The sequence below is a fragment of the Odocoileus virginianus genome, chromosome 1, assembly GCF_023699985.2.
Source record: "Odocoileus virginianus isolate 20LAN1187 ecotype Illinois chromosome 1, Ovbor_1.2, whole genome shotgun sequence".
Classification (NCBI taxonomy): domain Eukaryota; kingdom Metazoa; phylum Chordata; class Mammalia; order Artiodactyla; family Cervidae; genus Odocoileus; species Odocoileus virginianus.
The window spans coordinates 95669313-95689945 of record NC_069674.1 but is presented as its reverse complement, the minus strand read 5'-3'; the positions used below and the strand labels follow the sequence as shown (position 1 = coordinate 95689945).

The window sequence follows — 20633 nt, the reverse complement described above, 5'->3', positions numbered from 1 at the left end:
TGGGGTATGCAGTTCAGAATAATTTTAGCCACTCCTATGTACCTAGTTGTGTGACACTTTTTCACAAACTGTTTATTTTTGATAACCCCAAAAGCTGATATTGTTACCTCGATGAGAAACTGATACCTTGGTTAAGGACATTAATTCAATTACAGGTGAGTTTATTGAGGAACTACTTTGTACCAGACTTCTTCAAAGTTGTAGGGATAAAACAGTAAATAAATCAGATGAAGTCCCTGAATAATGGAGGTTATTATTCTAGAGCAGGAGTGGCAAATTATCAGCCATGGGCCAAATCTAGGACTTGCCACCTGTTTTTGTAAATAAAGTTTTACTGGAACACGATATTGCCAATGGCTCCTTTCCTCTGTAATAGGAGCGTGGAGAAGCTGTGACAGAAATGCACATGGCCCACAAAGCCAAAAATATTCACTCTGGCCTTTTAAGTAAAAGTTGGCTCACCCATGTTCTAGGAAGATTGAGAGTGTAGGGGGTGGTGATCAGGCATCGACGGAGATAGAAAAATAAAGAGTCATATGTCAGATGCTGACGAATGCAGTGGAGAAGAATGAAACAGGGCGAGTGAGACAGATGGTGAGTGCAGCACCAGCGCGGTGTGCAGGTGTGCGTGATGAATTTAGGATGAGAGAGGAGCGCTTGGAAATGGTAACCTGAGAGTCAAGACCCGAGGCACTGCAGGAGGAAACAGAGAGGGCAGGGAGGAGAAAGACATTCCGGCCAGAGGGGACTGAGGCCAGAGACAGCGGCCCTCGGCGTGAGTAGCAGAGCCGGAGACAGGGAGCTGAGGGAGCAGGAGTGGGAGATAGGAGCCCAGGGAGGCGGTACAGTGCCCGAGCGCTCCGGCGACGCTTCACTTCTCCTCTGCCAACGTGAGAGTCAGCAGAAGCCTGGAGCCGAGGAGCCAGGTGTGGGGACCACAGTGTAAAGGGTGGTCCTGGCCGCTGAGCTGAGGACAGTCTGAGGAAGGGCGAGGCAGAGGCAGGCAGGGGCGGCGGCGCGGACAGCGGCAGGGGGTCGCCCAGAGAGAGGGGCAGCGCGGGACTGAGGCCGGTCCGCCTTACCGCAGAGCGCAGGCCGCGTCAAACGTGGGTGCTAACCTCGGAGCCGACGCTCTGGTCCTGGGTCGGCCGGACAGCACTTACCCGCCAAGATCTGACTTCGTCGTGGATTCTCTGCGTCTGGTCAGCAGAACTGGGTGACTGGTAGATGAATCCACAGTACTAAGATGATTGAAGGGTTACCTAAAAACTGTGGGCTTGTGAGATCTTTTGAGTCAGAGCAAGGACACTCATGAGCATTTAGTTAAAGCTTTGAAGCACACTTTCTAGGGTGTTCACCTAAAAATGGTCACATTTTTACTACCTCTGCCTCTAGCATTTAATATTAAGGACGGATTGCTTTCCTATCTAAACCAGAGCACTGGCTGTATAGTGAGAATTTGAGGTTCAACAAGAAGGGGTGATGTCACTTTACTGAGTGAGTGGGGAGATATGTAAGCACACATGACCCTTAGGGCATCTTTTAAGTCACATGGAGCAAGTCACCTGTAGAAAAGGACTGTGTTAGCCTGGATGTGTCTCCTATTGTCCTGACATAAAATGATATATTTACCTATCATTTTTCAAAACATAAATGTATTAATTTTGTAAAATATTATAAATTTTCTTGGGTACAAAACAAATGTGCCTTTTGAAATATTTTTTTTTAAGTTGCATTCAAGGTGATGTTACATCTTTCCTTGAACATCAAATGCCTTTGTTGTATTTCTGTTCCCACTTACATTTTGTAAGTGAAGAAGCTGAAGTAGTTTTACAGGGAACCTAGATTCTTCTCCATTCATTGACTTGACTGAAAATGGGGGAAACACAGTCATTCAGGCTGAAATGATGAGCTTTCTCCTTGGTTACCTGACCAGAGTTTCACAGAAATGTTGGCTTTTCCATGTGTTGACTAAGCCAGTTTAATAGCCTGGCGTGCATCTGGATTTGAAAGATCCAGACTGCAATTCTATTTTCTAAGACAACAGGAAATAGGCTTTTTATCTGACTCAGTCCTAGCTCTTCTTATCTGGAAGCAAAGACATTTTTCCTGGTTGTTGGATTACTTTGATAAAGAGATTTGAGAAAGAGAAAACCAGAACAAGAATAATGGGATATTTTCTCAAGGCACATGTAAACACCATCTCATTTTCATGTAATTTCAAGTAAATTAAGGGTTCCCCCCCCTTAGTTGGAGTTATTCTGTGATATACTTAACATATTTGACACTTGGAATGGATCTATTTTTAAACATCACCTTTTAAAAACATAAGACAAATATATTTTAAGTAATAGTCATGACATAAAATTGGAGATCCATATGTTTAATCCATAAGGGTAGTGCCTCAAACATTACATCCAAGTGGTCTTGTGTCCAGCTATTGGTTTACGATGATTCCTGGTTGCTTGATGCTGATCATAATACCATACAATTCTGCCTCAAGGATGTTGCCACACCTGTGAATCTTTCACACACACAGGGTAGTTTTTTGAGCAATAAAAAGAATAGATCTAGGACTTTGTTACACTTATAGGTCATATGAATAGTTTTGTATTTGCTTGCTACTGACTATTTAACAAATGCCTATTTGTGTGGCATAATTTGATCTGAGAAATGGCTATAGTATAATTTGGTAGCAAGATTGTGGGAGAGTAGTTGTCACCCACCATAACCTTCTTCTGTGACCACGATTTCTAATAACAAAACCTGAGAGCGTTCTCAACAAATTTTGTTATTTCATGAAAATTGTGTATTCAATGGTTATCATTTCTGTCTCCCATATTTCCTTGACTGTTTCTGTAAACACAGCACTTAGATGTGTAGATCTTCCACTTTGAAATGCTAAAATGAATCAAGTATTAAGTCACTCACCATTTGTCAAAAACAGGGTCAATCTTATAATTGCCTTGGTTTGCTAGGAAGCAATGGTGATTAGGATAGGCGTTTATCTATTGAAATGAAACCCAAAGGAGTGAAAGACTTTGAATTCAACAAAAATGACAAGAGTCCTTCAGCAATTTAAAAGTCCTAATGACAAGAATGACAATACCTTGATTATAAGATTGCAAAATCAAGCTATGAAGTCTTCCTGTTTCCTTTTATTTGGGGTGTGAATTCCTTTGTAAGAAATCGGTTTGGTAAGGGTACAGCAATATGTGGAAAGCACTAGGTGGCGCTGGAGGACCATAATAATTGACCGCAATTAGCGCCCTGTACAAATCACACCATTGTCAGAATCAAGAGGAGTGTGAAATTTTACATGAAAGATGATGCAAATGGTCGGATTTCTTTTTCTCCTGACTATGGCTTAGCTCACTAAAAATCCAAGTGCACTTTTGTCATGAGTGAAGTAGAGTTTATGAAGTGCTTACTGGGCATTAACTTTTCAAAACCTACATTGTAGAAACAATTTCCTTTGTTTGCATGCTTCCATTTTCAAATTTTGTTGCTCCTCAACGTCATGGTCTTAGTTTGGCTACCAGTCACCAACTCATTGTAAACCATTCACATGAAAATATCACTTGATTGTCACCTTTCTGATGACTGACAGCTTCCTTTCCTTATTTTGTGCAGGGTTTTTTTTTTTTTTTTTTTAATTTAAAGGGTCACTGTAAATCTTAGAGCACAGCAGAGCATATGATGAAAGGTGAAGGCTGTTCCTTCATCCTCCATTTGCCCATGTTGTAAAAAAAAAAAAAAAGAATGAAAAACGTCTGCTGCATAAGCTTATCTCCTTCATGTTTCATCTTGACTCTTCAACAGGAAAATCTATTTCATAATCATTCCATTGAGAGTTATTATGTCTATTTTCATTGAAAGGCATCCACTTTCTGGAAGTCAGTTAAGATTTGGCAAAAGAAAAAAATAGTACACAGAGTTAATCATCATTACATTTCTCTTCTTTTGAAAATGATAAAACATATACCTAGTTTTCCAATCAGTTTATTTATCAAATTCTTCTGCAACATTTTGAAAAATTGTGTCTTATTAATGAAATGTGAAACCTAAGATACAGGTAGAAATAGTCAACATGAGATTTAAAATATAAAAGTACCTAGTCTAAAGATGAAATAAAATCTTAGTATCTTAGTCAAATAGAATATCAGTTTCACAAAAGCAACATATATCTAATATACTTCATCTTATTTTGAATTGTAGAAGCTAAAATCCAATATCTCTACATTTCAGATTCAGTTTACCACCATATAACATGAGAAAAATAGTTACTAATACACAGTTAAATTTAAGTTAAATTGTTCCAATTTTATATTTCTTTATCAAAAATAATTTTAAAATTAAAAATTCGGTCTTGGATTTTATTAAAAGTTAACACTGGTTAAGAAACATTGTATGATATCCTTTATATGTGGTCTAAAAAGAAATGAGCTTGTGTGCAAACCAGAAACAGATGCACAGACTTTTGAGAATGAGCTTGTGGTTTCTGGCGGGGAGGAAGTAGGGGAAAGGGACAGTTAGGGAGCTTGGGACAGACATGTACAGAGCGCTGTATTTAAAATGGATAGCCAACAAGGACATGTTGTACCGCACATGGAACTCTGCTCATTGTTATGTGGCAACCTGGATGAGAGGGGAGTCTGGGGGCGAATGGATACATGTGTATTTATGGCTGAGTCCCTTGGCTGTTCACCTGAAACTCACAAGGTTGTTTGTTAATCGGCTACACCCCAATACAAAACAAAGAGTTAAAAAAAAAAAATTAGCACTCCTTAGAAGATCTCAATGTAACTTCAAGTTTTGGGACAGATGATTTTAGGATATAAACTCCAGAGCGGGGGCCCCCTGGGTAGACACTCGGGATGCTGACTGAACTCCTAACTGCCTTAGCAAGTCGGTCCGGCTCATTAGAGATTATATATCCATCATAGCATCATATGCTGCCATTAACTTTCCCTTCTTATTTTTTTTTCTTAGAGCCCATGACCAAAGGTAAAGTGAATAAGATTACCAGACTTTTGTTGCTAACCTTGAAGTTTCAATAATACTGGGATAGTTGTTAGTAATTATTCACTCAGATCTCTAATGGAGCCCCAGTGACCTTAGAGGGTTAAGAAAGCTTTCAAAATTCCTAAGAATTTCCATACTTGGGAAGTAAACAGAACATTTAAAAAATATATTTAAGGTACACAGTTCATATTACGCCCAGAAAGCACTTGCCTGATAAACTAGTCTTTGATTGTTTTCTTAAGATTAGAAATCTGAGAGGAAGGTCTTGTGGCAAAAAGAAGTCCACTCCAAAGAGGAAATGTATTCCCAGAGAATATTTTAATCCTGTTTCAGAAACTCAGACTTGTAAATCATTACTGTTTGAGTCAATGGTAGTTTGATAAGCTTTCAAAATGGAAAAAATCAAAAGCAGGAAGTTGTTAAAGAACTGTTTTGTTGATATTTTGTTAAGTTAAATGGTCAAACCAACTGTTAGACTAGTGGTTCATATGTTAATAAAGAAGAAAAAGTAGAATTAAAGAATTATAATTTCATTGAAAAACATTCAGTAAAACATCTTCAGTTCTAAATGAAAAGCCTTGGAAAACAACTTTGAATTACATTTCAGGTGGTTTTATATTTTTATTCAGGAATCTACATGGTGGAAAGAGGGAAGGACTGGATTCTAAAGTCAGAGATTCAGGTTCCATGTCTTGGAATATCCTTGGGGAGGTCAGCCTCTTTAAGATGACTGCATCATAGTCTTATAAAATATTTATTACTCACATCCTATGGGTCTTGAAATCTTAAAGAAGATAAGATATGATGTATAAAGTAACTGTGCAGTCTAAAGTCCTTTTCATCCATCCTTCCATCTGTTGTTTACCTACTCATTCTACCATATGTTAATCCTTCATAAAGTGTCCTCTTGTGTGGCTCTATTTTGTTTCTCATTGATCCTGAAAGTGCCATTTAATCAACAGAATAAGCAATGCTAAGCTTGGTCTTAAGATATTTTTTCAAGTGGAAGGTATATAAAAATAGAATTTTTGAATCCAGTAGTTCAAGACACATCATGATACTGAGGTACAGATGATAAGCTGAAAATCTTGTGTAACTATATATTAAAGCAAAGCATACCATAAGATGAGCTTAGGGTTCTTTCTTGTTTTTTTCAGAGGAGAAAAGCCTTTGGGGTGGAGCAGGAATTTCCAGACAAGGGTAGTTTTATAGCTAAACTGGTCTGTAAAAATAATTCCTCTTTTTAGGGTATGGTCAATAAACCGAAATAGACTGAGACAGAAGAAATTATAAGAAAATGCTCAAAGATACATTTTGGGTAGAAACATTTCATGAAGGTCCAGAAAGGACAAAATGAAGAGTAGAAATTGGACCTAGAGTTTTCTTAAATTTATTACCAGGAAGAAGAGCTAGAAAAGAAGGCAGAGAATGCCATTAGGGAGATATTTATTTAGTTCATCATGTATTTTCTAATACTCACTGTAGGCACAGAATTGTGCAAAGTTCTGAGGTGGGGGGTTGGGGGTGTTGTGGTTGTAAAAGGAGATATTGATTCTCTCCACTAAGAGCTTCCAAATTAGAGAGAAAGAAGACATAAACATAGTGAGGAGTTAAGTATCACTGAGGGTGAGACCTGATAAATATGCCAAAGTGAGCAGGCTGGTAGTAGCTGGAACAGACTCAGGGAGAAGGCAATTCAGAGGGACGAGAGTATCCTGCACGAGTGGGCCGTACTCACGATGTACACTCCTTCGCTTTACATTTCTTTGTTGAACCTCCTCCGCTCAGCCTTCCCCTCACCCACCCACTGAAAGTGCTCTCGTCAAGGTCACCAAAGATTTCCAGATTTCTAAATTCAGTGGCCATTTCTAATCTTACTGATGTAACAAAGCATTTGATTGAGTTGCCTGTTTCTCTTTCTGGGCTTCCAACTACATCAGTGAGTGCTCCCTCAGTCTGCTTCCCTGGAGCCCGCCCCACCCCAGTCCTGACCTCTCAACCACGAACGCTCACGGGCTCTCTGCTTCCTCATCTACACAGGTTCCCTTGATGATCTCATGTCTTTAAGTACCTTTTATATGCTGGTAACATCTAAATAATATCTAAATTTATATTTTCAGCCCAAGTCATTTCCCCTGAATTCTGAATTCTTAATACTCAATATATCCACATGGATGTCTAATATATATCTTAAACAACATGTTACCATGTCTCAAATTCAGCTGTCAGTTTTTCTTCTCCTTCTTCCTTGCTTTGTCCTCTCACTGTCTTCTTCATATTAATCAGGAGACTCAGGGTAAAAACCTTCCCTAACCATTCTTCCCCATCCTGCTCTTTCTCCTATTAAAGGTGTTTCTGATGTGGTATTTTTAAAAGGTGAGCAGATGGGTCACTCCTGTGCTCAGTGTAAGAGCCTCCTCTAAGGACTTATGAAGTCAGATTCCTCCAGCGCCCTTGAGATTCTGCTCAAGTCTGTCACCTCTGACCTCATCTCTTTGTCATCTCTTCCTGGCTCACTCTTCCCCAGACACACTGGCATTCTTGCTGTTCCTTTAATATATGAGGTTGTACTTCTTTCTCAGCTTTTTCACTTGCCTTTCCTTATGCCCAGGAAGCTCTTACTCCAAATGTCTTCATGGCTTACTCCTTCACCGCCTTCAATCTTTACTCAATTGTCATTGTTTCATGAGGCTTTGACAGTCCTTAATTGCTCCCACAAGAGGTTCAAATGTCATCCTGTGTGATAGGATTTTTAAATTCCAATCTATTACCTTGTAGAGTAAGGTTTCTCAAAGTGTATTCTTTTGACAGTGTTCATCAGTATTTCCTGGATGCTGTTAAAATGAATTGTTTTCAGGGTCAAAGCCCAGACCAATAAATTGTAATTGAAAGTGAGGCCTGTAAAGCAGATTTTAATAACCTTTCCCAGGTGAACATTAAACAAACTAAGGTTTGGAAACTATGTCTTAGGGTGCCCTGGACAGTCACTAGATCTAGGATTGCTGGAGGATGGAACAAAGGAGAGGAGGTGGACTGAAGGGTCTTCAGTTATGGTTCTAAGCATTCTCTGCCAGGCTCAACCAGAGAAGCTTTGAGTTTTTGTTTTACTTACTGTGTGTCTAAGTGAGGATTCTCTTGGAAAAAAAGAAAAAAAAGGATTATTGGGAAAAAAGGAAATGGATACATAAACTAGCCCTCTATAGATAAGGAAAGTAAAAGAAGCTTTATTTATTTTGGTGTGCAATGGAATAACAGAGCAAATGTGTTATTTATGAAATAATCTGGAGGTGGTATAATAAATTTAATCTATGCATCAGGCAAATATTTATTAAGCATCTATTAGGTGTTTGGCACCATATTATGTGCTAGAAGTGCAGAGGTGAATAAGACATAGTTCCTACTGTTATGGTTTTCACAGTAGTGAGATTAATAGGAGTTGGAAAAGACTATGTAGCCAGGGAAAATATTTTATACGGTAGCTGTCTGGATATGACATGATGAAGACCTGATCTAGAGTAGTCATAAGGAGGTGGATGAAAGAGATATTCCAAAGGAAGATATGATGGGATAATGTCACTAATCTATGAGATATATGAAACAATGAGAGCTAATTCTGAGGTTCAAAGGCTGTGTGAAAGGCAAATTTTGGTGCAACTAATGAAATTAGAGTAACTGTAAATAGGACTTTGTGTGTGTGTGCTGGGAGGGTGTTGCGAGTATTGGTCAGTTTACTCTTGTATTAATACATTGAGTGCCAGATAACAGTAGGACATTTGAGTGACAATACCTTCTGGTAGCAGAAGATCTTCGGCTGTAGTTTTGGTTAAAAGGGGAGGAGGGCTTGAAACAGAAAATTGATAGTTTTTAGAAAGTTAGAGGAACCAGTGTAGGAGACAAAAGGAACAGTCAGAGAGGCTGGAAAGAAACCTGGAAAGGATGGTTTTGTCATTTGGATATTGTCATTCAAATGCCCTACTGTTGTCTGGTACCCTGTGCACCAGTAATCTCATCAATACTCCCAAAGCCCTCCCAGCATGCTCACAAAACCCTGTTCACAGCTACTCTAATTTCATTAGTAGCACCCAAGTTTTCTTTGCACACAGCCTGTAAACCTCATATGATTTTGTAGAGAACTGATGATATAAAAATTGAGGAAGGCTATTGAATTCACTTAAATGTAGGCTACAGGCTACTTTAGAGTCCTATCAATGGAGGGATGAAAATATGATTCGAGTACTTAATGAGACCTCAGAGATCATGAACCAGCAACCACAGGTGTCTATGGTATTGGGAATGTAACTGTGATAAGAAAAAGTGTTAGTGTTTTTTTTTTTTTTCCTTGACCATGGGCCACACAGTTCTCCTTTCTACCAAAAAGATTCATTCAGAAGCACAGAATCATGAAGCCTTGAGTCCTATTATTATTAATGGGTCTAAATCCCATTTACCAGATCCAGAGTTGGTGGTAGTTATGATCAAGGTGTTCACATTCCTTTCTTGAGCTCCCCTCTCTTTATCACCTTCCCTCTTTTATCTGGTGCTGAAGGTAGAGGGGTAAGGCAGGGTCTGAAGGTACTAGAATGTAATACAGGATTTCCATTGTACTTATGCAGGATGAAACTAGAATTTAGGGACATCTGGGGACTTTTTGGTACCATGTCCTTCTTGGCTCTGGAAATGAGAAGAGTTAATGAATGTGAAGGGTCAGTCATAGAGTAATCCATTCAGGCTAAATTTCTCATTAGCCCCTAATTCTGAGAAGAATATTTGAGGGTGTTCGAGGGTGAGGGAGCTTCTTCTGACCTAAGCCTCCCATCCTGGTTCTGTTCCGTTTACTCATTTCACCAGGCTGAGATTTGCCTGAAACCTTTTCTAATTATGCACTATTTGAGCACTTCATAGATGAAGAGTTGCTACTACAGAGCCTCTGATGTGCTTTCTTGCAAGAAGGACACTAGGCTGTTTTCTGGACACTCTACTTTCCAAATGTGGCTGAAAGTTCAACTCAATCCGGTTCAAGGTAAGGCAAGGGGTACGAAAGTGAATGACAGGGTCCAAACAGCGTGGTGTAAATGATTAATAATAAGTTTTGTGCATGGATCTCTGAGAAAAGTGGAGTGGATGAAGGGTAATCTCTGAGCAGGGGTATGTGGGGAGGTTAAGAGTTCACCTAGAGGTTGAATGGCTTGCTGAGTTGCTTCAGTCGTGTCCGACTCTTTGTGACCCTATGGACCACAGCCCGCCGGGCTCCTCTGTCCATGGGATTCTCCAGGCAAGAACACTGGAGGGGGTTGCTGTTTCCTCCTCCAGGGGATCTTCCCAACCCAAGGACTGAACCTGCGCCTCTTTATGTCTCCTGCATTGGCAGGCAGGTTCTTTACCACTAGCATCACCTGGGTTGAATTGAGAGGATTCACACAAAGGGAAGAAGGTGCAGAGGCCCCAGGTTGACACCTACAGTTGTGCATCCGGAAGCTCTGAGGATCCTGTAACTAGTCAAGCAGGGGCCAGACAGGAGCTGAAGACAGGTGAGTGGACAGGGGCCAGCTCAAAAGCAGACTTTTGTGCTGAGCTGAGGAGTCTGACTTGGTTCTGTAAGCAGTGGGAAGCTGTGAGGTTTAAATGGATCTGTAATGTGAACACATTTTTGCTGTAGCTTTATAGTTCAGGTGGCATGGAGGAGGGCATCTGTATGGAGGCGGGAGCTCAAAAGAATGAGATCAATTAGAAGGCCACTGCCATAGACTGACGATGGGAAACGGAGTCAGTATAGAGGCAGAAACGGAGGAGGAGAGACACAGGAGATGATTAGGTGAAAAATTGAGAGGTGCTGGTAATTTTATTTTTGATGTGTAGGAAATAAAAAGATGGCAAAAGACGTCTCGTTCTTAGGTTTTCCAGTAAAGTAGTGGTGTCACCAAAGAGTCAGCTTTGGCCATGATAATTCTGTAAAACAAATAATCCCCAAATACTGACGGTTAAGCAACAAACATTTATTTCTTACTTTTGGATCCTCAAGAGGCTATAAAATCAGCTTTGGTGGCTGTGATCCAGATCACAAATCAGGGTCTGGTCTGCTTCATGTGTTTATTCATTTCAGGACCCATCCTTCGGGACTAAAGGATGCAGCGTTTACCTGGTATCTGCTGTTCCGGTGGCTAGAGGGTCAGGTAGGAACATGTTGTACCTCCTGAAGGGGCTGATTAGGGGTAAAAGGGATCCTAAGGAAGGGTTTCCCAGGAAGTAAGGGAAAAAAGAAAGAAGAAAAAAACAAAAAACTTGCACATATGGAGAGGTATATTCCTCCATTTCACTGTGAAGTCACTTGGCAAAGGGCATGTATCTTAATTGTATTTAATCATATTATTAGTAGAGAACTCCAGAATCTATTCCACAACTAACAGGATACTCATGTAGCATAGTGATATAACGTGTTTGGCTTAGGCATGTAATTCTAAGCATCTCTAGTACATCTAAATGGACATATAGACAATTGCATAGCTGGGTCAAGAAAAATATCAGAGCTGGATTTATAAACCTGTTGGTTATTGAGTGTCAAATAATAAATGAAACTGTGGAAATAGGAAGAATTGTCTAATCAGAGTGAAAAGAGGAAAAGAGAGTTACGGATGGAGCCCTGAGATGAACTGCATGCAGATAATCTGAGAAGAAGCTTCCCTGATGGCTTAGTTGGTAAAGAGTCTGCCTGCGATGTGGGAGACCTAGGTTCAGTCCCTGGGTGGGGAAGATCCCTTGGGGAAGGAAATGGCCACCCACTCCAGAATTCTTGCCTGGAGAATTACATGGACAGAGGAGCCTAGTGGTCTGCAGTCCATAGGGTCACAAAGTCAGACACGACTGAGTGACTGACACTTTCACTTTCAATGTGAGAAGGAATGGTGAGAGGATTAGTTGAAAAATTTGGAGACAGAGTGGTGGTACTGAACAGAGAAGAGACTTACGAGATGGAGGGAATGGGAATGAACGGTCCAAGGATGCTGAGATTTATTTTAAGTTAACCTCCACAGAGAAGTGGTGTGAAGACTGAGATCTTATCTAATCTGAGAGGTTTCCTTTTAAAACTAAATTGCAGATTGATGCTCACAGAATCACTAGGGAAGCAACGGGTAATGTAAATAAAAGCCAGGGTATGGTCCCTGGCACTCAGTAAATGGTAGGTATTATAATCCTGTTGAAACTATGGAGCTTATTGCTGCCAGTTTAATACAGAATTTGATGTTAGGCCATTTTGCTTTGAATTTTATCAAAAAGCATTTTATTATTAGACCCAGGAGAAGCAGAAAAAATGTAACACGATGTGATTTTTATGGTATCACCTTGAAGTTAATTATGGTGAAATTCTAGTGTACCTGTTTTCATTAATTTGATGTTAAAAAGGGAAACTGAGATTTTTTGCATTCCTGAGATATCTCTTATTTAAAAGCTGTCTAATCCAAGGCATTCTTATCATTTTGATCTTAGGAACCATTTGTTCCCTGCCTGTATGAATCACCTTATTTTTAAGTTATGTCTTTATATTGCCAAATCAGAAAGAAAGCTGAAAAAACATGTGTGTCAAAATATACATGTACTTTAGATTACGGAGATGAAATATGCACTTTTCAGAACTGCTTCTGATTTTCAGGTAACCACAGGGCTTGCAGTTTTTTTCCTCATAATTTCTTCCATCTCTACGTGGTTCAGAGTCCTACTGTTTTTCCTGGCTGAAAGCATATGCTGTATTTCACTTTATTAACAGAACATTGGTTATCAAGTTCTTTATCTTTATGGATTCAGCTTTAGGGAACTGGCAATTAATAATCTCTGGAGGGCCCACCATGAAGAGTTTCTGTAATTAGATTATAACGCAAAGGTTTGCTTAGTCACAGTATTTTTAAAAATTTTAATTATGATTTTTGGGCAATGACCCCAATCTTCCATCTTTTACAACCAACTGCCTTTTTAATGCTGATTTTCTTCAGTTTCTCTTATTGTGTTTATTCTCTTTTTAAAGTCTGTGAGTATAATTAAAACCACCCTACCTTTGAGAACCTTGTGTCCTCACCTAGCAGAATAAATGAAATATGGATACAAAGACTGAGCATATAAATTACCTCTAAAAAAGAAAATGCCTTCTACTTAAAGCTTTTTGATTCCCTTTATTATTTTTTTTAAATTCTAGAGCTTGATGGCTATTTTCTCTTTAGTCCAGTGATCTTGTTATTAAAGCATCCTTATAAAGGTAATTTAGCACACATGCCTCATAGTTATTAGCCAAATTCTACTACATTCAAATATCAAATCACTTTGCAAATGATACTTCCTTCCATTAGCAAAATAGCTTGGGGTGTGGAGGAGCCTGGGGATGTTTAATTGTTCTGAGTGACATTCTGGAATTCTGCAAAAGTAGTGAAAATGACTTTGTGTCTTTTAGACAAATATTCATATGTATAATAAAGGTGCCACTCTCAGTATAGAGTCTCATAAATCAATGACATCAAAAACATGTGCAGAACAATTTATATGAAAAAATTGTGTAATTAATTCAATAGAGCTGACCTTTGACCTAGAATAAAGGGTATGAGGATGAGGCAGAGAAGAAATGCCCCCAAAGGCCTTAAGCCCACAAACACACTAGACTTAAAATCTTTGAAATGCACTGAACAGAATATATTCTTTTAAATTATTAATATCTTTGAAAATCATAATGCATTATAAAATTGTTATTTGTGAAGTAAATTTTTTAAACCTGAGATGGCTTCACATTTTATCATACAGAAACAGAATAAAGTTATTTTAGAACCGTAAAGCACTTCAGACATCATCTAACCCTACTTCCTCATTATGTAGGGGAGGGTTTTGAGGCCACGCTTACCAGGTGGTGTGGGGGTAAAGAATCCGCCTACAATGCAGGAGACGCGGGTTCAATTGCTGGGTCCGAAAGATCCCTGAAGAAGGGAATGGCAACCTACTCCAGTATTCTTGCCTGTGGAATTCCAGGGATAGAGGAGCTGGTGGATTACAGCCTATGGGGTCGCAAAGAGTAGAGCATGACAGGCGACTGACACTTTCACTGTCACTTCTGTGAGGCCAGGGGGATCTTCAAGTGCTTTCCCCAAGTCATGCCACAGGTGAATACCAGGTCAGGGCAGACAGATAATGTACCCTTTTTAAGTTTGTAGCACTATGAGGGGAAAAAATAGGTACACTGGACTTACTATGTACAAAGTGATGTAATTTGGCCTGAAGCTTAAGCAGGACTATAGCTGGGTGATTCTTGACAACAAATTGATATTGATCCAATATTTACTTGGATTTGGGTAAAAGATAATGGTATTTCATGCATTTTTAAGACAGGTTCATTTTAGAACAGAGTTTTATTGAATTAAAGTTAATCTCTCTCTCTCCTCTCCCTAGCTCCAAGATAATTCAGACTTTCAACTCCTGTCTTCCTTCTCCCCCTCAGAAAAAGAGAATCATACAAATGAACCAAAACAAATCAACCAAAACAGCTAATTACAGTTAACAGGATTATCAGTTTATTTCAGATGAATTCTAATTTTAATTTGTTCTGGTTTTAATTATCAGGAAAATTGTTTAATATCACTGTTTCCTTTTTGAGGTCAGCCCATTTTAGTTCTTCAGAAAATATATTTCTTGGAGATAAATATATATTATTGCTTTATAATATTCATTTCAGACTGGATCAGATAGACTTGGGAAAAAGCCAAGGGCAGGGGACTGTGTTTTACTGCGGCTATAATTCATGCTGTTTATATGTATATTAGGTTGCATCACACAAAATTAAGAGAATGATTTCTGAAAGGATTCTCAACATGATTAAAATCTGAAAAAAAAAAGGGTATGAATACTATATTCCTTAAGGATAATCATACTTTTGTTCCATCCTTGTAAAGCTGATTGTGGATGAATTCTAAGAGTGCATTTTAGCACAGGATATGACTTTCAACAGAAGAATGTATGCAAATCATGTTTTTAGTTCTTTTTAAAGCAAGTGGTAGGAAAGAAGGGTAAACCAGCCATCCTTGTCTCTCCTACCCTCACCCCCACCAATGTTATCTTATTAGAAGTGGAGAGGTTTAACAGAAACAATAATAAGTTTTTCAGTGTTCCTTAGCTTAGTGTCCTTTTCTTGAGTACTATAGGAAATGAAGACTCCTACAAAGAGACAAAAAATGACAAACCACTGTTGTTTCATATCCCAGGCCAGGAGTCTTATAGGATCCATGAGAGTTGAGTGTCAGGGCAGAAGGTCTCAGATCATTACCATAAAAAGCTCTTTGGCACCCTGTGTCATAGAACAAAGTGTCAGACCAGTTCCCATTACTAGGTGCCTGTGGTGCTTTTCTTAAATAATCAGTCCCATTCAGAAAGAGATTTTAAGGTCCTTGATCGTCAGTCTTTCTATTTCACAAGCAGTAATTTTTTTAAGGCTAAATGGCACTGGAGGCAGAATGTTTTTGAAGTAATGTTTAGAAAAAGAACTTATATCCCAAAGTTGGCCTGATTATTTCTCGTTTTTCCTAAAGGTCAGATGCAAGCTCAGTACTGAAGGCCCTGAACTTGAGCTTGTGGACAGAGGCAGGCAGCGGCTCACTCCAGCTCCACGTTCCAGCAGGGGAGGGCCTAGGAGCTAATAAACAAGTGGGCGTCAATTTTAGGATGGCTGCTGAATCCCAAAGGGGAAATCAGACAAAGCCTCCTTTGCCCTGCTCTGGCCCTACAGCCTCAAATATGGGTGCTTATTTTTCTTCCTTAAACTTTTTAAGAGCATGAAAAACCTAGTAAGTGAAGATAGCCAAGATAACATTGCAACTATGCTATATATAAATGTGTATCTTTTTCGAAAGAGCATTTTCAGAGTCCCAATTAGAAAATGTGCTTCACCACTTTACTCTGCATATGCCCCAATGAATTCCAAGAGGTCACAGAGGCAGTGAACAACTTCCCAGAGTAGAAGAGCTTGCTCTTTAAAGAGCTATTTTTAGCTTGGAAGGGGGAGTGTAGGCCAGGAAGTGCCTGGCAGGTATGTCCTACAGCAGGGATCTAAACTAGAGGCCTGCTTCCAGGACAAGGTATCAGTGAGCCTCCTTCTGGGTTGCTCTAGGAGAGGGCAGTTTTGCTGATTGTCACTGCTGTTTTGGGGGGTGAGGGGTTACCAGCTTTCCCCAGGGGAACTCAGCCTGCAGTCCTGGGAGGCCTCTTGTGTAGAGGGTACACTGGGTCTGGGCCCTGACTGACCTGAGCCGGAACACTAGAGCCCGAGGCATCCAGGAAATGAGAATCAGAGACTCATTAAAAATCACGATTCCATTTTGATGGTCACTAACTAGGGTTCCTAAGGCAAATTTCAAACCAACACTTACATCGAATTGTTATCCTTCAGAGAGCACCTTTCCAGGCCGGGCACCAGTGACTTGGTAGGCTTGGAGAGGTAGCAGGCGAGGTAGGAGGAAGAAAAATGTCCCCAGGCGCACTTGGACTAGCGGACCGAGTCTGGACCCCTTGAGGAGGTGCTGGAGGCCCCACTGGCAAGAGAGGGCCTGGTCCTAGGATGTCACCGGACATGGTCGAAGCTGATCTGAACGAGTGCGATGGACAGGGTGAAGGGGAGAAGACGAGGGAATGGAGAGGGTGAGGTAGAGACGCATATACAGAAGAGGAGAGAGTCAGAAATCCTGAGAGAGACCCAGAAAGGGGTAGAAAGACACGGAGGGACAGGCATAGAGTACAAGAATAACAGAGGAGACAGAAAAAATCGTGAAAGCAGAGACAGCAAGGGAGATATGAGGAAAAACAGTGTCAGTGGGAGTCAGAGCAGAGTCGGAGACTGGGAAATACTGGTTGAGGAAGAGGTATCAGCAGCGAGGGAAGTGGCAAACGCTCCAAGCTTCACCCCACCTCCCCTCCGAGACCACCCCCAACCCCTTCCTCTCGCTTGCCCAGCCCGCGACGAGGAGTGGAGCGCAAGGTCGCCCAGTCCTCTCTGCGGCCGCGCGCTGAATGGCTGGCGGTCCGCAGCGCCCGGGTCCTGGGGCTCCCAGCCACAGGTCCGCGGTGCCCTGCTCAGGCGCTCAGGGCGGGCCGGGCAGACCTGCACCCTCCTCCCTCCGCACCGCCTGGCTACGCTTCCCGCCACTCCTCTGGCAGTCGCGGTCCTCCTCAAGCCCCCCCCCCGGGGGAAAGGGGGCACTGCGGCCACCAGAGACACCTAAGAGCCACTTCTCCCAGCGGGCCTGGCCCGCCGAGAGCCTGGGAGCGGGATCGGTGTGCACGGGGTACTAATTGGTCTCCGAGGAGTCGTTCGCCCACGTGCCGATGTCACTGCCTGAGTCAGGAGGGTAGGCGAGCCGAGCGGCGAACCTGCGGAGAAAGCAGCGGGGCACCGGCGCCAAGAACGCCCGCGCGCTCCAGAGCGTCCCCCAGTGGTCGGGCAGGACCGCGGCCGGAGCCCGCGACTCCGCTCCGGAGTGGCTTTCGGGCTTCTCCGCGTCACGCGGAGGTGCAGCCGCGGATGAGCCAGGATCCTACAGGCTCCTACCGCCCCACCCCCTCCTCAGAAACTCCGACTGCTTGCGCCTTCTGTGTGGCTTTTTTTTCTTCCGAAAGGCCAGCGTCTTATCGCTCAAGTTCAAGTCCTGAGGACTTGCCCAGTCTCTTCCCCTTAAGTCACTTCTACCATCCTTCGGCAGCCTCGGGAAGCAGGGCGCCTTGGACTGCTTGTCCCAGAGCCAGCGCGGGCAGTCCCGTCCTCCCTCCGGTGCCTGCCGGAGCCGGACGCATTCGCTCCCCACCCTCCCTCTCTTCTCCCTCCCTTTCTCCCTTCCTCTCTTTCCTCCTCTACTTCCCCCTCCCTCTCTTGCCTCTTAAGTTTCCAGCACCGTGAATCCAACTGTGCCAAGCCTAGGCTCGCGCGGAACCGAGCCTAAGCGCGACCCGGGCACTGGGACGCCGACTCCGCCGAAGGTGAACGAGGCAGCGGGACCGGTCCGCGCCCGAGCGTGGAGATGAAGCGCCAGGGAGGGCATGTCCGGGGCGCCGGAGACGCCAGGCCCGAGTAGCTAGCTCCTCCATGGAGCCTTCCCAGAGCGGTCCCTGCTCGCTGTATTCGCCCCCAGTCCTGTGCGGTACGTACCCTTGGCTCTCACAGTCCAGATATGGGGGAATATCTTGGGGTGGGGTGATGGGGCAGCACGAAGGGGCGGCGAGGAGAGCCACTGGTTGGGAGACGGAGTGCGCCTGGCGGTGACCCTTACAGACCCGGGCAGGCTTCCGCTCTAGAAGTTAGCAACTGGCTGTGCCCCTTGCCTCGAAAAAAGTAGTACGTGTGTGTGCGCGTGTTATCTCTGTGTGTACCCGGCGCTCGAATGGGTAAACTGAGCCTGGCTTTCCTGTATGCAAATTGCATTCCCTTTTCCCACCCCCACCGCACCAAACGCGCGGAGATACCCAGCACCTAATCCTGGGCAGCTCTACCTACCCCGTCTTCTCCCCACGCCCCTGTCGCTCAGTCTCGCCCGCTCGCTCTCCCTCTCTCTTTCTCTCTCCGTCTCTCTCTGCTGGTGTGGATGTGTGTGAGCACTGCCAGGGCTGGCGAAGAACCAGCCGCCGCCTTTAGTCCGAGCCGCCCGGTCATCAAACACGGGCAGGTCTTGCTGACAGAGAGGCTTGGGCTCTGAACCAGCCTGCACGCGGTCCGTGTGCCCCGTCACCTCCCGGCTCCACCGCCCGGGAGCTCGCACCCGAGGAGCGTAGGGTGCAAGGAACCCCTCCACCTCCAAGCCTCCTGCCCGCCTGCCTGCGGACGACGGCGCGCTCTCGGGTTTCAGGCGCCGGATTTACTCGCTTTTGCATTTCTCCTGCCTCCCCCACCTCCGGGTTTTTTGGTCCACCCCTCGCGCCACGACCCCCTTTCCCCGCTTGGTCGCCAAGCCTAACCTTGCCCGCGTGGTCATGGGATGTCTAATTTCATTTGTATCTAGGCTGCTGAGAGCGCTCCTGGCTCTGTAAAGTGGATGTCAGGTGGATCTATGTTTGTGAAGGAACAAAGACTCAGCGAAGGCACCGCCGAGGAAGTTTGAGACGCGGGAGGATGCAGGCTGCGTGCTGGTACGTGCTTCTCCTCCTGCAGCCCACCGTCTACTTGGTAAGTCTCTGCCAATCCCGCACCCCCTCCATCCCACCCTGGTCGCGAGGCCAGGCAACTGGGGGCGCGCGGGAGGAGGGTGAGACCGTCAGTTCAGCGGGAGCGGCGTTCCTAGCGACGGTGTTGAGACAACTTTGGCAAGCTGGTGTCTGGATCCCTGTGGGATTTTCTGGGGTTTCCTGCTCCGGTACACCCTCTTCTGTGCCTGATTCTAAATCGTGTGCAGGGCGCCCTAGACACCCAGAAACCGAGGAGATAGCTGGACGGGATGCTTTATGGGGAGAGATGGCAAAGAGAAGGGGTGGAAGACAGGGAACTCTCAGTAGTTCATCCAGAGCCTTTGAAGGTAAATCCATCCGCCTAACCCGCAGCTTGGCGATGTGGCACGTAAAGAAGTGCGGGCAACTTTATTGGGCTTGCGGGTTCAGACGGGGCAAGTATAGCTGTCAGACAGGAAGACCACAAGCGTTCAGACAGTTAAGTCCGAGATGCTCCAGCAAACATATAAAGGCTCCCCCTCCTTCTCCTCCCAGTCTCTCCTTTCCACTAGTACCCCAGTTCCAGTGCTGGGCCCCTTATTAGGGACTGGCAGACCTTGTCACTAGGGAGCAAATACTGCCTAGTCCTCCCTGAGCCGAGTTTTCTGGGGTCTGGACTTTGCACACTGTTGGAACTGGGGTTGTCATGGGGCGGGGGCTTAGAGGGAAGCACTCTGTCGTGGTGGTGGTGGATGGGTAGTTTGGTAGCTGTGGGTACCGCCTGGAGCCAAGACCCAGAGCGCAGTTTCTGGGGTCTGGCTTCAGGGAGGGCCAGGGGCCATCTTATCCTGCTGGTGAAGTTGTGTGCCGAGGGCACGGAACTCCATAACCCACCTCTGGGCCGCAGGAGCACGCGGAGGGCTCTGTGTGTTCTGGCTAGGGGCGAGAAGCCCTGCGGAGGCCCGATGGGTTGCATGGTGAACGGAGTGAGTATTGCCGTTCCTTAATCCCAAGGGCTTCGGAACCCACAATCCTGGGTGCAAAAGGGTTGCTATCCCTGCAATAGAGAGCCTTTCCCAACCGTGGTCTTGGTGCCTGTGACTTCAGGGCTGCCAGTCGAGTGAACTCTCTGTATGCTAATGAGTGTGTAAGTATACGTGTGTGAATATGAATGTGAGGGTGTTTCAGCTTGAATCCAAGAACCGTCAATGTCTGTCTTTGCACCTTTATCGCCTGACCATGGCAGCCGCGGACGCCAGAGGGCGCTGCGCATCAGTGTCCTCGCCTACAGGACACCTTGGGGTAAACAGGTGAAAGCTGGGGCAGCCAATCCCAAAGAACGGCCTTTCTGACTCCGTCACCGAAGTCTGTGACTTCCCTGGCTGAAACGCAGACAGAATGCAAAAAGTGTCCTTCCCCTTTCTCATCTTCAATCCATCTTGCCCCCACCTGTGTCCAGTAAA

At 43.8% G+C, this 20633-nt stretch overlaps 1 protein-coding gene across 2 annotated transcripts in view; it reads left to right on the top strand.

Annotated features, from left to right (window-relative positions):
• Nucleotides 1-16424: 16424 nt before the first annotated feature.
• Nucleotides 16425-20633, top strand: part of NXPH1 (neurexophilin 1) — a 343225-nt gene continuing 339016 nt past the window's right edge. The window contains exons 1-2 of one of the 2 annotated variants that reach the window (XM_020888181.2): nt 16425-18173; nt 19029-19192. In XM_020888181.2, coding sequence (XP_020743840.1) covers nt 19139-19192 — 54 coding nt within the window. In that variant the 5' untranslated portion in view covers nt 16425-18173; nt 19029-19138. Of the gene's footprint in view, nt 18174-18549; nt 19193-20633 lie in introns of those variants that run through there. The other variant, XM_070471030.1, reaches the window with a different exon arrangement.